General features: G+C 34.8%; 2 protein-coding genes and 1 pseudogene across 2 annotated transcripts; 1 reads left to right on the top strand and 2 right to left on the bottom strand.

The window, feature by feature from the left end:
* The first annotated feature begins 5,418 nt into the window (after positions 1 to 5,418).
* Positions 5,419 to 7,389, top strand: LOC131177141 (pentatricopeptide repeat-containing protein At3g29230-like; annotated as a pseudogene).
* Positions 7,390 to 8,798: 1,409 nt separating this feature from the next.
* LOC131177140 (expansin-like B1) lies at positions 8,799 to 10,558 on the bottom strand. Its single transcript, XM_058142119.1, has 5 exons — positions 10,358 to 10,558; positions 10,127 to 10,233; positions 9,732 to 9,913; positions 9,392 to 9,524; positions 8,799 to 9,032 (listed from the first exon to the last, which is right to left on the bottom strand). Exons 1-5 carry the CDS (start codon positions 10,512 to 10,514, stop codon positions 8,829 to 8,831), a joined length of 783 nt encoding a protein of 260 aa, XP_057998102.1. The 5' UTR covers positions 10,515 to 10,558; the 3' UTR covers positions 8,799 to 8,828.
* A 3,367-nt stretch (positions 10,559 to 13,925) lies between these two features.
* On the bottom strand, positions 13,926 to 15,711 carry LOC131177139 (expansin-like B1). The gene is made up of 5 exons (XM_058142118.1): positions 15,517 to 15,711; positions 15,319 to 15,425; positions 15,035 to 15,216; positions 14,641 to 14,773; positions 13,926 to 14,263 (listed from the first exon to the last, which is right to left on the bottom strand). The coding sequence occupies exons 1-5, from the start codon at positions 15,662 to 15,664 to the stop codon at positions 14,060 to 14,062; spliced, it is 774 nt and encodes a 257-aa protein (XP_057998101.1). The 5' UTR covers positions 15,665 to 15,711; the 3' UTR covers positions 13,926 to 14,059.
* Between the last annotated feature and the right edge of the window lie 377 nt (positions 15,712 to 16,088).

Here is a 16,088-nt window from a genome sequence, read left to right as displayed (position 1 = left end):
ATCATCGATATCCGATTGGAAATCGAATCGATAACCATCCAATTGCAAGTCTCCACCTCCATAAATCAAGAATAAATCCTTAGTTCTTCTCAAGTACTTAAGAATATTCTTGACACTATCCATGTTCCAAACTCGATTGGATTGATACCGCTAGTCAAACTAACAAAGATATGCGATATCCGCCTAGTACACAACATTGCATACATTAAACTTCCAATAGCCAAGCATATGGAATCTGCCATCTTATCTCTTTCTTCAGGTGTTTTTGGAGACATCTCTTTAGAAAGGTGGATACCATGTCTCACTGATAACAATCCTCTCTTGGAATCAAGCATGTTAAACCTCTTTAACACCTTTTCCAAGTATAGACTTTGGGATAAACTAATTATTCTTTTCGCTCTATCTCTATAGATGCGAATCCCAAGAATATAAGTTGCCTCCCCTAAGTCTTTCATGGAGAATGTATTTGACAACCATACCTTTATAGTCATCAACATACCTGTGTCATTACCCATCAACAGTATGTCATCCACATATAAGACAAGGAAAGTGATAGCACTGTCACTAACCTTCTTATATACACATGGCTCATCCTCATTTTTGATAAAACCAAAGGATTTAATGGCTTCATCAAAACGGATGTTCCAACTCCTCGAAGCTTGTTTCAACCCATAAATGGATCGCTTTAGCTTGCATACCTTGGAACCATCTTGGGATTCAAAACCCCTAGGTTGTTCCATGAAAATGTTTTCTACAATGTATCCATTGAGAAAAGCTGTTTTGACATCCATCTGCCAAATCTCATAATCATAGTATGCAGCTATTAATAATAAAATCCTTATTGATTTAAGCATGGCAACAGGCGAGAAAGTCTCCTCATAGTCGATTCCTTGCCTTTGGCGAAACCCTTTCGCTACTAGCCTTGCCTTATAGGTCTCTTGAATTGAAATTAAATGTAAACAACTATTTGATTGATTTTTAACTTCAAGAAAATTTTAAGTGTGGTGCTATTTGTATTTTGGACACTCACCCCATTAATGGAGGAGGAACATATTATCTAATTCATTTCAACAAAACCAAAGCCATTTGATGCTTCAATAAGTATCCATCAAATAAATACCATTCAAACATTTTTCTGATTCAAACCATTTCACATGTTTTTCAATCAATAAGTCACCCACAAACACATTTCCAATTTAAAACAATGATATGCAATAGTCAATATTTATTTCCATTGAAAATAATTCAAAGGTCATTACTACTGCTGGTCAAATGGCACCAATTTAGGTCAATTTTAGGTCAAATTGTAGGTAGGTCTTTAACATTCTTGGTTAAAATTTCAGGTCAATTGGACTTGGGTTGAGTGAGTTTATGGCTAAACACTCACTGCTGCCCAATTGGTCATTTTCAGTCCTAATGCACTAATCCGAATTGGTCATTTTAATTTTGCATTCTCAAAATGAAAGTTGGTATTTTTTGTGCCTAGTTTCACCTAAATTGGTCTCATACCACCTGAGGAGGCAAATTCAAGGTTAATAGCTAAATATACACTATACTCAATATGCATTATGCACACCCAACTTCAAAACACATTATTTACCTTGCAAGGTTTAATTATTTGGGCAGATTCCAATCACCTAAACATTACAAACTTTACATACACTTTACAATGTAAATTTACATACATATCATCAATCCTTCTAAGTCAATATTCTGCCCCACTTCCTTCAATATATACCATTCCTCAAGTCCACAAGCATAAATCACCATATAAACATGAAGTAAATCACTAGGTTACTAAATCACCATGATCAACATTATTTCTCATCAATTATATTCAAAAATGCAACTTACCTTTGATTGTAACTGCTAAACCTTCACCAAACTTCTAATATAATGTTTAGTGGTCCACTAACATAATTAAAAGCATTTTATAAGTTTAATATTTACTTTAGGTGCCACCAAATTAATTTTTCATTTTATTTTCTAAGTGTAATACTATTTATTTTTAATGGACATTTAGGTCAAAAGACAATACTAATTATTTAATTTTATCTCTACCTTTCCATCAGAACCAATTTTCTTCTTGAAAACCCATTTGTTCCCTATAGGTACAATACCTTCAGGTGGGTCAACAAGATCCCAAACTTGATTCTTATACATGGAATCAATCTCGGATTTCATAGCATCAATCCATTTTGAAGAGTCTATATCTGATATAGCTTCTTCATAGGTAAGTGGATCATCTCCATGATGTATTTTTTCATAAGTAGACAACTCTTGTTCTTCTTCATGAAGAAAACCATATCTCACTGGTGGGTGAGATACTCTGGTTATTCTACGAGGAACAGCGGTAGATGTTTCATCAACGGGTATAGGTTGACTAGATGGATCTATATCCATCTAATCTGTTGGTTGGTCAGAATTCTCCAATTCTAACTCTATTTGCCTTCCTTTGCCTCCTTCATGAACAAACTGTTGTTCAAGAAATGTGGCATCTCTACTTATCACAACCTTTTGTGAAGTAGGCAAATAAAAATAATATCCAAAACTATCTTTTGGATATCCAACAAATCGAACTTTTTCTCGATCCGTCTCCAATTTATCGTTGTTCCTTTTTTTATATAAGCTGGACAACCCCAAATCTTAACATGCTTAAGACTTGGTTTTCTTCCATGCCATATCTCATAAGGTGTGGAAGAAACTGATTTTGATGGAATCCTATTCAGAATATACAAAGCTGATTCTAATGCAAATCCCCAAAAGAAGATTGGCATATCAGTATAGCTCATCACACTACGTACCATATCCAATAGGGTACGATTTCTCCTTTCAGATACACCATTCAGCTGTGGCATTCCTGGAGGAGTCAACTGAGAAACAATGCCATGCTCTCTCAAGTATTCATCAAATTCAGTACTCAAACATTCACCTCCACGATCTGATTAAAGAGCTTTAATACTCTTTCCTGTTTGATTTTCTACTTCAGATTTAAATTCTTTGAACTTTTCAAAAGATTCATGTTTGTATTTCATCAAATACAAATACCCAAACCTTGATTTATCATCAGTAAAGGTAATAAAATAATGAAAACCCCCTTTAGCCATTTCTTTAAACAGACCACATACATCACTATGTATTAGCTCCAAAATATTTTCAGCTCTTAGCCCTTGTCCAACAAAGGGTGATCTAGTCATTTTGCCCTGAAGGCAAGATTCACAAGTTGGAGTAGGCTCAGAGCCCAATGAGGATAGAATCCCCATTTTCTCCAGTTTTGCAATCCTATCTTACGCAACATGACATAACCTTAAGTGCCAAATATATTTTGAACTTGAGTTGGTTTTCACCATGGCATTGCATTCTTTTAGATCACTTGCATTCAATTTGTGTTTGTCATTATTATCCAAATAATAAAGACCATCATTCATATAACCCGAGCCAACATATTTATTTCCAAAATAAATATTGCAAACATTATCTGTGAAGTGAAATTCATAGCCATTTCTAGTCAAACTAGATATAGAAATGATGTTCTTAAAAGCATCAGGTACATATAAAATATTATCCAAACACAAAACATGTCCAAACATGTAAAAAGATTTAGATCCTATGGCTAAAGCTTCAACAGTTGAGCCATTGCCAATCCGACTCTAATATCTTGAGAACGCAAGTCGCCATCGCTTGCTATTTCTGCATATCATTAGAAATGTGAGAACTGCACCAGATCTAAAACCCAAGTCAGAGATGAACTATGAGTATCATCGAATCTAAATAACAAGATATGGACATACCTTCCAAGGTGTATCCTTCTTGTCCTTCAGAGAAGCAAGATACTCTGGCGGTTCCTTTTCCAAAGGCCCATCCTTTTGGCAATGGAAACACTTTCCTTTGCCTCCATCGCCTTTAGTCTTCCTTTCTGCTTAGCTATTTTCTTGGAAGGACTGTGAATCTGAGGTTTCTTTTTCCTATTGCCCTTCTTCTTGTTGGACTTTCCACAGAAGAAGATGCAACCAAAGCTACCTCTTTTCCTTTATTGCAGCATATTCTTTTGGGCAATAACCAGCATGTTGAGTAAACTAGCTAAGGTGCATTCTGTTTAGTCATATGGAAATTTGTCACAAAATTTCCAAAAGACTCAGAAGGGATCAAGGATCAAATCCGTCTGTAGTTAGAAATCCATGTTGAAGTCAAGATGTTCCAACCGCTCAATCACCGAATCATCTTGTGGACATGATCTCCAACATTCTCGTCCCTCAGACATCCTCATACGGAATAGCTGTCTAGATATCTCATACCTAGCATTCCTGCTGTGCTCACCATATAACTCTTGTAGGTGAAGGAGGATCTCACTCGCACTCTGCATGTTCTCATGTTGCTTCTGTAACTCATTACTCATGGAAGCAAGCATGTAACACTTAGCTCTCATATCATGCTCCTTCCACTTGTCCTAAGTTTCATGTTCCTCTTGTGTGGCCTCTGGAGGTAAGGGACCAGGAACATTTGAATCTAGAACACATCCTATATGTTCAAGGTTCAGGATAAGTTTCAAATTTCTTAGCCAATCACACAGATTAGGTCCTGTCAACCTATTGTGATCAAGTATGCTTGCAAGGATATTGGATGGTGGTGGTTGTTTTTTGCTCATTTTTATCAGAAAATTAACTGCAGAAAATAATCAGATTAATTAGTAAATGTATCATGTAATTAACCAAAATAATTATGATCTTTTAATCAAATTGGTCCTCCCACTAACTTAGCGAATCCTACACTTCCAAAGTAAAAAACGGAAATCCTAGTTGGATAGATTTCTAGTGGGTGATTGAATTCTTATAATTCTATTGATCATCCTCAGGTATATCCGTTATTGGAATTACAATAAACTATAAGTGAGCAACTCCTTGCCCATCACATCTCATGTGAGGTTCAATCCTTTACCTAGCCCCTAATGCTCAAAATCTCAGGTACATCCATTATTGACTTATCTTGCATTAGTTAAGTTGATCCCATTGAGCCAGTAATTATGCAAATAATTTTAATTCCACCTCTTCGTAAAACAATTTTTGAAATTTTATACATTATTTATAATTTATTTGTAAGAATTTTTAAAATTTAATTCAATATTTATTTTTATATTTTTAATAACATATAATATAATTTTATATTTAACAAATAATATTAAGCCAACGTAGCGTGCTCTCTGTTCATTCTACACTTTACACTACGAAGAGAAATTACTGCTCATCTTACAACTACAAGCCCTGTTGACTTCCACCTAAGGTCCAAAGACTAATCAGAAAAAAAAAAAATTATTATTCTTAATCATATTAAGTGAAGTATTTTAATTGACTGCTTGGTAATTTTTAAAGAAGTCAAATAACTTATTGATGATGAATTTTGTGAAGTACGTTTTAAAACTACATGAGCAACGCGAGGAAGAGAAAAGGACCGTTAAACTCAGCGTATCCCGATCATCTCTCGCTCGAAAAGTTCCTCAAATCCCAGAAAAACCTCGCTAAACGTCCACGAAAACGGTTTCCGATTGATCCCATACCCCAAATTACATGCCCAGGTAACCCGTGTGTTCCTTATTAGATATTACTCATCACATTTTGCAAAAATTTTGACACTCATTCACTCATATCAAACAATTCAATCAAATCCACGCCCAACTTTTGCTTCTATACATCTTTCAACTCACTCTTGCTGCCAGTCGCTACATAAAGAAGCTTTTCAATTCTTCAAATTTAGTTTCTTATTCTGTCTCTCTGTATGATCAAATTGAAGAGAGCCTGGTGCGTTTATGTGTAATACTTCGTATCTAATGAAAAGTTTTGTCTGTGTAAATGACCCATTTGGTTCCTTGAGATTTTACTATGAATAAAATGATTGCTAGGTGGTTTTTTTTTTCCCCTAATAATTACACATTTCCACTTGTTGCTGAGGTTTGTGCTGTTGTTGGATGTGTAACAGACGGGCACAAGGCTCATGCCCTTACAGTAAAATTTGGGTTTGAGAATGATCTTTTTGTTAGGAATTGCCTCTCGCATAATAATCTGTTTATGGGAGAGTTTGGGATGAAGTGTCATGTTGGAATTGGTGAGTTGGAATTCCATGATTGATGGGTATGTGAAGAATGGAGATGTGGCTCTTGCACGTGAGCTTTTTGATGATATGCCTGATAGAGATGTTTTCAGTTGCAACTCAATGATTTCTGTGTAAGTAGGGTGGGAGAAATGGAGGCAGCCAAAGAATTGTTTGAGCAAATTCCATTTAGATATGTCGTATCAAGCATTGTATGATCGATGGGCATGTGAAGATATATAAGGAACGTTCAATGGCGCTGTATTTTTGATCAAATGCTCTATAGGAATGTGGTTTCTTGGAATATCATGTTGGCTTTGTATTTGAAATGCAAAGATTAATTATAGTGAATGTATGAAATTGTTTGAAAGGATAATAGAAGCCGGAACAATTAAGGCAACTCTTGTGAGCATTTTGACAGCATGTGCAAATTTTAGAAGGCTTGATCTGAGAAAATGGGTTCATTCTCGTATTAAGGATAATGGGATTGAACCTGATAAATTACTCTCAGCTACTTTCTTGACAATGTATGCAAAATGTGGAGTGATAGATATTGCTAGACATATTTTTGATGAGATGCCTCAGAAAAGTGTTGTGTCATGAAATTCTATAATCATGGGATATGGTGTAAATGGACTTGGAGAGAGCCCTGGAAATTTTCTTGGATATGGAGAAGAGCAGTATTATGCAAATGAAATTACTTCTGTTTGTGTTTTATCTGCTTGTTAACATGCAGGATTGCTTTTAGAGGGTTGGTGGTACTTTGATCTAATGCAAAGAAAATACAATATTGAACCAACGGCTATTATGGTTGCATGATTGGTATACTTGGCCAGGCTGGTTTGATGGAACGATTAGAAGAACTTGCAAGGAAAATGCAATTGGGGACAAAGCCTACTTTGTTTGAGGCTTTTGTTTATGCTTGTAAAACTCGCTTATAAATAGAGCTTGGAGAGGTTAAAGCAAGGCAACTAATCAGGTTGTATCCAACCAATATTGTGCCATATGTGCTGTTGTCAAGCATAGCTGGTGCAGGGATGTGGGATGATGTAGGAAGTATGAGAAATATAATGAAGGTGAAGGGAGATTAGAAAAGGAAATACTTACTACCATGGTTATCCATGGAGTGTGTAGGTAAGAATTATGTCTAGCAGATTGTTCACTCCATAGAAAAAGCATGGTACATTCAACGCAGAATGAGATGGCTGCTTAAATGAAATTATTTTCTACATATTTGACTACGGTTTCTGACAAGTTGGTGAGATTGAAACATTTTTTAAGACTCAAATTAATGAGATGATTGTTGAAATGGGAAAGGTAAATGATTTGCAAGGGAGGGAGTAAATTCTGGAACGGGTTTGAACTCAAAGTGGCCAGCACAAATTTGTTGAACATTTTTAAACAGTGGATAATGGCCAAATTATAGAACAGCAGAACAGATATAGTTTAGCATATCCAGCTCAGTTCGTAGGGTAATGCTGTACTGGTCTTCGGCCCCTTTTCTTTTAAATGAAGTCTGAATACAAAGCAACTGAAATGAACAATGGCATGAGCATATTGCTTTAGCTTGTTGTACTTTTGCTTCTCAATTTTCAATAAGGTTGTGTTATGCCTGATTATTCCCACATAGATATTGCATTATTGTCCGCATTTTTAGTCTTCGAGTTATTTAGAAAAGACAAAAAAAAAAAAAAAATCATATCAGATCTACAAGATTCATGTCATTTTAAATATGAAATATATGGAACAAATGTAGGAGCTACATGTTATGAACTTATTATTTAATGCACTGTTTTTTCCCCCCCTAGTCTCCTTGTATTTGAGCAGTCATAATCATGGGTTTGTGAAAGTAACCTTTTCTTTTTGCTTCTAAATTTTATATTATCAGCAAGGTGGCATTACCAAAATGGCACAGTGTGATTGGTATACCTAAGATAGATATGTAGATAGGCAGAGAGGCATTATCAGAGAGATTCTATTTATTCATCTTTTCAGCTTAATTCCTTAGCTTTTGAAATGGTAGCTTTGTTAGGATGATAAAATTTAGAATTCTGGAATAATAGCTCTTTTAATGGGAAATAATACTAGCAAAAAACAAGGACTGGTGCACCTAACTTTTTGAACAACTGTAATAACTTGTGTGTAGACTAACTTGCTTGTATTATTTTTAGAATTTTAGCCCAAGATACAGACACTGTTCATCCATCTCTAATTTTGACAGGAAGACTTGATCAATTTTTCCCGTCAGGTCAAGAAATTGACATCAACTTTTTTTTCTGTTTATGTTTCACATGATATTCAATTGAATATGTCAAGCTGGGACCCCAATTTTTGAAGGAAGTTTTCAATATCATATGTTTAATTGTGTTAAGGTATTATTTACCTCCTTTATTACTCCCCACAAGTGCCAACAGCAATTGGACAATTTTATTTGTTTATAAAGAATGTCCAATTTGAAATTATATCTAAAAGAACAGGTGGGAGTTAGTGATGTTCACATGTAAGCAGACATTCTGTCTATGGTACAAGAGGAAATAAAAGACAACAAAGGTTCAAATTTTATTACGACACTTGCAAATTAGTCAACATTGAAATGATTACATTCATGAACTTCTTTTATTAAGTTCTATCCCCTTCTTGAAATTACAAAAAAAAATAGGATATAATGGATAAAATGAAACACATTGCAGAGCTACATCTAAGGATTTATAGGGACTTCAAAAAAAAAAAAAATCTAGCTCATACAACTACACATCCACTTGTACTCCTGTATCATATGTTTCTCCAGCTTTCCAGTCATGCGGTATGTTGTTAACAGGAACAACCCAGGTCTCATCTCCATCCTCACCACTGAACAGCATCCTCAATGACAGAGGTCCACTAGGGGGAGAAGTGGTCGTCCATACGGCTCCGTAACTCCTGTCCAAAAGTTTGCAGACAAAATTTTGCGTCTGCATATGTCAAATTATTTTTGTTAATACAGTTTCAGTGATTAATTTGAATAACATCTGTCACATAAAATATGTTACTAAATTGGACAAGAGTTGTTAGCTCACAGTGTTGCTGCAGTTCTATTATACAATGACCTAGGAATAAATAGTATTTATATTTGATTGTTATCTTCACTCTCTTCTATCATTGTATCTACTAATATTCTCTTTGCCTTCATCTATAACTAACCAGATTTAACATGCATTTTAACACCATCTGTGAGTAGTTGGTGAATAGAAATCAAGTGGCTGCAAAGAGCAATCAAATTTGAAAATTAAAAAGGCTTTTTACTCCCAGTTTTACAGATATTGCATAATACCTCACATAGCTGCACGGCAGTAATGTCCCTCTTCCCTTGTTGATACCATATGACAAAAGCCAGATAATGAGGATAGTTGCTGTTCTCATCAATTTTGATTGTTATATTTTTGTTTGGATAGCTGCATGAGACACTGCATAGAGACAGAATTTAATTAGAGCATGACATTTGATTAGCCTTTGTTTCTCACAGCATAGAAAGTAAGATTTTTCTCTTTCTTGGTGAAAGTTGTTTAGTCTTCAGTAGATCATTCACCTGGTGCCGAAGGAAAAAAAAGGCTTTTGTTTATGCTAGTATAATGTATAATAAAATGCTGTTAATAGTTATACTGAAATCTCACCGTCTATATTCAATATCAACTATTCCAAGGGATAATAGTGGTGCAGCTGCATCTTTCGTTTGAGCCATATGACCGAATGCTCGTCTACTGAGAATAAAGTCAGTGTTATCACTTGAGCCGTGGTCTGTTATAACAATGGTTACCCCTTTGTCTGTGCAATAGTTACTGTTGGTGCACCTTACCTGGTGAAGAAAAAATCATTAGTACTTAGAAATATAAATTGAACTAATAACATTAGTCAAGATGTTTTTCACTGCAACACAATTTTTTTTAAAACAGTTGGCTCCGAGTGGGACTCGAACTCGAGCACTCGGAGGTTTGGAGACTAATCCAATACTAAAAAGCTAAAGTTCATTGGTCACTACAACACAAATTTGGGATTCTTTAATTGATACCTGATAGCAAGCACCACATCCAACACCATCTCGGTAGAGGTTAGATGCAGCTGATACATCCCCGCCATTTATTGTTGCTCCAAATGAACCAAATCCACATTGGCCTCCTACAATTAATGGAAAAAGATTGTAAGAACACATGTTTAGTTTTAGGTACACCATAGAATATTTCTCTCTCTCTCTCTCTCTCTCTCTCTCTCTCTCTCTCTCGTTTTTAATGGAACTTCTTACTATCTGTTCCTTGTTCATCAGAATTTGGGTAGTAAGCTGCTCGAGAATGAATGAAACAGTCACTACATGTTGCAGCCTCTGCCAGAGTCTGCAAAAAGAGCAACGTCGCAAAAAGAAGAAAAGGAGACTGAGGAGAGGAAGCCATTATTTTTTTCATAAGAAAGCAAAGGCAATGGAAGCAAAGAAGATGAGGAGGTAGTGCATGAAATGAATGAGGTTTGTAGTATTTATAGCAAAACCACCGTCCAGTTTCTTCAGTTTGGTAAACCATGCCAGGTTTGACATTTTGATAAATATTATTTTATATGAGTGGAATTCTGTTAGGATTGTTTTCAAGCTACCCTCTTGGAATTGGAATTACTTGTTTTGGAAAAAATTAACGAATTGCTTAATCACCTTTCAAATTTGATACTTCATTCCATTTGGATAGATGTGAATTTCAAATGAAAAAAAAAAAATTAATTTGATATTATGTTGATTTTTTTTTTTAAATTTTCACTTGAAATATAAATCCAAATCCACACCTATCCAAATGGAGCTTTAAATTTTTCTTACCTTGTTGAAGTCTTTGATATTAACAAAACATCTTTAATTTATTTGAATCTAGTGTAAAATATTCTATTTACTCATTAAAATCCAAAGGATCATCATTTTCAACTAAAATTCTATTTTTTTGTATCAGGGTGTTTCTAATTGGTAGTTTATTCTGCTTTCACTCCATTTTATTCAGATATTAGGGATGTCCTTATCAAAAGCATCTTAGATATATGCATAGAATGTGGAAAATACATACTATTGATTGGACCATGATGTGTGATTGATTGGAGGAATAGAGAGAGAGAGAGAGAGAGAGAGAGAGAGATTAGTTGCAGTTAGGTTGAATGTTGAACGCATAGGTTGGATACTTGTAAACAACTTGACTTGAGAGGAGAGTAAATTGAACAGAAAATTAGGTGCATTTGCATCAAAGAGCCCCTGGGTTAGGCATCTTGGATTTTCCCACTAATTATGATCACATAAGCTACGATTTCTTGGAGTCAGAACTCTGAAGGTGTAGAGGAAACACCCATACATCTATATTTAATGTACAGCGGCAGTGTTGCTAAAACTAAAAAGTCATGGTGGATGGAGGCAAAGAATAAGAATTGACAAATTCTATTGAAAACAGGCAGCTAAAAAAAATTAAAAAAAAAAAAAAAAAAAAAAAAAAAACATTGAAGGGAGTTTAGCATAACGAAATTGCAAGAAAACATAGATGCATACAATGCTATGTTATAGGAGTTGAATTCAAAGTTATTCCATTGAAGTAATAATATGATGTCATGAAAGTCTATGTGCCCAGTTTTACTTATTCAATTTTTCTTCTTCTGATACATTTTTCTTGTTTCTTAAGCTGAGGAATTTTTCCAAAGGTTCATTACTGTACGTTTTGTTGACAGGCTGAAGCAGAGACATAAACAGCACGCCAACGTAGACTGGCATGAAGAGACTCCTTTCAGCCACATCATCCATGACATGGAAACCATTGTAGGGCTTCAATTCCTGCTTGCATTAGCATCCTTGGTAAAATGATGGAAATAAATTAAACCTTGCACTTCTATGGTTTAAAGGAAATCATGCAGTGCCTTTCATGGACATGCAGGAAAGCTTTCTGAGAAGTTCAGTGTTACTTTGATCCCGAGTAATGAAAATACAAGATTGAATCAAAGGCAGAAAACTATGGTTACATGGTTGATCTCCTTAGCCAGGCTGATTTCATGGAAAATAAGAACTTGTAACAGAGATACATATAAAAGCAGAACCTAATTTATTTTAAGCTTTTCTTTGTTCTGGTAAGAATCTTTTAGTATACAGAGCTTGGGGTGATTGTGACCAAACAAATAATCAACATTTTTTTCCCTTTTCCTTCATTATCTTTCTCATATTCTCCACATTATCCAGCTTCCTTGTAGAAGTGTATATGTCTGATAACAACATATATGGCACAACCACTACCAATAAAGATTGTTTAGTTAAAAAAGCAATGTGTTCTGGCCTGTTCCTCATTGGATAGTTTGGTTCAGAATCTTATCTGGCAGATGGTTCACTCCACAGAAAGACCAACGGTGCAATCTATGTTGATTGAGATGGCTAACAGATTCTTACAAGGCTTTAGAACTCTGGAGAATATATCATCTCTGATGTTATAAAATTCTGAAGAATGGTTAAAAAGGGAAGGATAGAACATTTGGGAAGGAAGAGAGTAAATTCTGGAAAGGTTTTAGACACAAGGTGGTGAGCAGAAATTTTTTGAAGTATATTTACATGACTTATATAACACCAGATAGAAATTGTTATTGATAAGTGTTAGTACATACAACTGCAATTTCTGGAATAAGGCTGTACTGATCTCTAAAGAAGTGTTTTTCCTCCTCTTCTTTTATTTGAAGTTTCAGTACATGATAAACCAACTGAAATCAACAATGGCATTGACAAATTGCTTCAGCTTGTTGCACCTCTATGTCTTCATTTTGAAAACAGCCACAAATTATACCAGGTTATAACTCACAGATATCTCAGTTATGATTCAACTTTCACCCTTGAAATTAGGGGGATTAAAGCAAAAATTTCCCCGATCAGAATATAAGATTCTCTTCTTTTGAACATGAGGGAAAAAAAGGGACAGTTGCTGGAACTACAGTTTACAGACTTCATTGTAATGTTCTTTGCTGTTTCATCATCTTCTTGTCCCCTTTTATTTAGCCAGTGTTATACACGTTTACTCGTGTAGCTGCTAGCTAATCAATACTTCTTTTAAATTACCATGGATATTTATAGTCTTCTCATCTTACCAGGAAAAATCTTGAACTTTTGAATGGTAACTTTGACAGTTTGGGATAAGATTTTGAATTTATGAATAATAGGTTTGTTTAATGCAAAACAACATACCTAGTGCTGCTAAACCAATCCCCTCGAACTGCTGTAATTCCTTGTATTCACACTATTGTGTTTATGCAATGTTCATCATTAGAATGATGGCTGGTCAAGTTAGAAGTTGACATCTGATTATCTATTTATATTTTACATCATATTTAGTTCAATATGTCTGAACAGGAAACTATTTAATTAATTCTTAAGTTGGTAGACCAATGATATTTTTAAAAGTCTATTATTAATATAATATTTGTGAAGGTATTTAGTCATTATTTGATCCCTTTAGCATGTAAATGCCAGTACTGATCAACATGTATCACAATTTTATGTATGCCTTCTTTTTTCTGGTCTACAGAGGAGGGGGGATTCAAACTTGGAACATTGCATAAGTTGAGATGTTCTCCTACCAGGTTATGCCTGAGGATGCAATAAGTATTTATCACTTTATTGAAAATACTGTGCACTAAAAGATGCCCAGTTATAAAATATATCTGAAGAAACAAGTGGGCTATTTTTTTTTTTTTTTTGTTAGTCTATGTATTGATGTTGAAATGTAGGCAGAAGCATAGAGGGAATAAAAGATATGAAACTTTCAAAATTTTTTAGTCAACACTGAAATGATTACATTCATGAACTTCTTTTATTAAACTATATCCCCACCTTTAGATGGCGGAAAGATACACGTATTATAATGAAATAAAATGAAACATATTGAAGAGCTAAGCATGAGGATTAATATTTTATAGGGACTTATTATTTGTATGATAAAATCTGAATTGGATCGTATGATTATCCGTTCACTTGTACTCCTGTATCATATGTTTCTCCAGCTTTCCAGTCTTGGGGTATGTTGTTGACAGGAATAACCCAGGTCTCATCTCCATCCTCACCACTGAATAACATCCTCAGCGTCAAAGGCCCGCTTGGTGGTGATGTAGTTGTCCATACTGCTCCATAACTCCGATCCAAGAGCTTGCACACAAAATTTTGAGTCTGCACATGATAAAATTATTTATGTTCTTAGTAACAGATTCTGTGATTTGAATAACATTTATCATAGATTAACTATTTTGGTTAAAATGGTGAACAGTCATGATTTGAAAAATTTTTCTCTTTTAATACAATTATGGGGACCATGCATATATATTACTTGATTTCTATCATCTTCATTTCTTCTTTATGTTATATCAGTTGATTCTCTTTGCCGTCATCTATGACTAACCAGGTTTAACTAGCAGACCACCACCTTTTCAAATTTTTCACATGGTAGTTGAAAGAAAAATCAAGTGGTTGAGAAAAGAAATCAAAGTTGAAGATTAGAAAGGTATTTTTTTTCTTCCTTTTTTAATATTTGAGAAAGTGCATGTTACCTCACATAGCTGCACAGCAGTAATATCTCTCTTTCCTTGTTGATACCATATGACAAAAGCCAAATAGTGAGGGTGGTTGCTGTTCTCATCAATTTTGATTGTGATATTTTTGTTTGGATAGCTGCATGAAACACTGCATTAAGAGAAAAAGTTGAATTAGTGGAAAGTAATTAATTAATGAACATTCAGTTTCTCATAACAAAGAAAGCAGAACATTTTTCTCTTTCTTAGTCAAACAAAGGGAAATGTTATTGAATAACAATTTCCGTGCTTTTGTTTTTAGATTGGTTTTCTTCCATTTTGATCATAGAAATTTTAAAAACGTTCAAAGCAGTTTCCAAAGAGCTTTTCGAAACAGAATTTAAATGATTGTGGTGTAATCCTATAATCTCACCGTCTATATTCAATATCAATTACTCCAAGGGCTAATAGTGAAGCAGCTGCATCTGAGTTTTGAGCCATACGACCAAAGGCTTGTTTGCTAAGAATAAAGTCTGTGTCATGGCTTGAGCCTTGGTCTGTTATAATAATAGTTACTCCTTTATCTGTGCAATAGTTGCTGCTGGTGCACCTCACCTGCTCATGTAAACATCATTATATCAAGACCAAAAACATCACTCAGGCTATTGTTTTTCCTATAAAACACTGCTCCGAATTCATGATGCCTTGATTTGATACCTGATAGCAAGCACCACACCCAATACCACCACGGTAGAGATCAGATGCAGCTGACACATCCCCACCGTTTAATGTTGCCCCAAATGAACCAAATCCGCAAGCACCAGCTGCAATTCATAGAAAAAATGACTCTCAGGAAAATGTATGCTTAATAATAAGTACATTACTATAGTAGCTCCTTGGTTTTTATTTTCTTACAATCTGTTCCTTGTTCATCAGAATTTGGATAATAAGCTGCTCGAGAATGAATGAAACAGTCTGTGCATGTTTCAGCTTCTGCAGCCATAGTCTGCATAATTAGCAGAGATGCCAACAGAAGCAGGAGGGGCCTGAAGGATGGAGCCATTATACGATATAAAGAGCAAAGGTGATGAAAGCAAAGAAGATGATATGGTAGTGCACGAAGAGAAAGAGGCTTGTAGTATTTATAGCAAAAAAAAAAAGGCATCCAGCTAACCTTGCCAAGTTTGACAAGTTTGACATTCTGTTATATTTTATTTTGATTTTTGACCCAGTGGGATCCATTCAGGATTTTTCCAAGGTACATTCTGCTTAGACTTGGAATTAGTTGTTTTATTCCACTTTTTCTTGCCTTGTTGAAGTCTTTGGTGTTAACAAAAGTCTTTAACTAATCCAGATTTAGAATGGAAAATTCTATTCATTTTATCAAATCCAAAGGTTCAACATTTTCAACTAATACCTATTTTTCTCTATCAATTTGTTCGTCTCCAATGTCCCATATCAATTATTTGAGATTTTAATGGGGTAGA

The sequence above is a fragment of the Hevea brasiliensis genome, unplaced genomic scaffold (assembly GCF_030052815.1).
Source record: "Hevea brasiliensis isolate MT/VB/25A 57/8 unplaced genomic scaffold, ASM3005281v1 Scaf34, whole genome shotgun sequence".
Lineage (NCBI taxonomy): Eukaryota > Viridiplantae > Streptophyta > Magnoliopsida > Malpighiales > Euphorbiaceae > Hevea > Hevea brasiliensis.
This window is presented reverse-complemented; position numbering and strand designations above follow the sequence as displayed.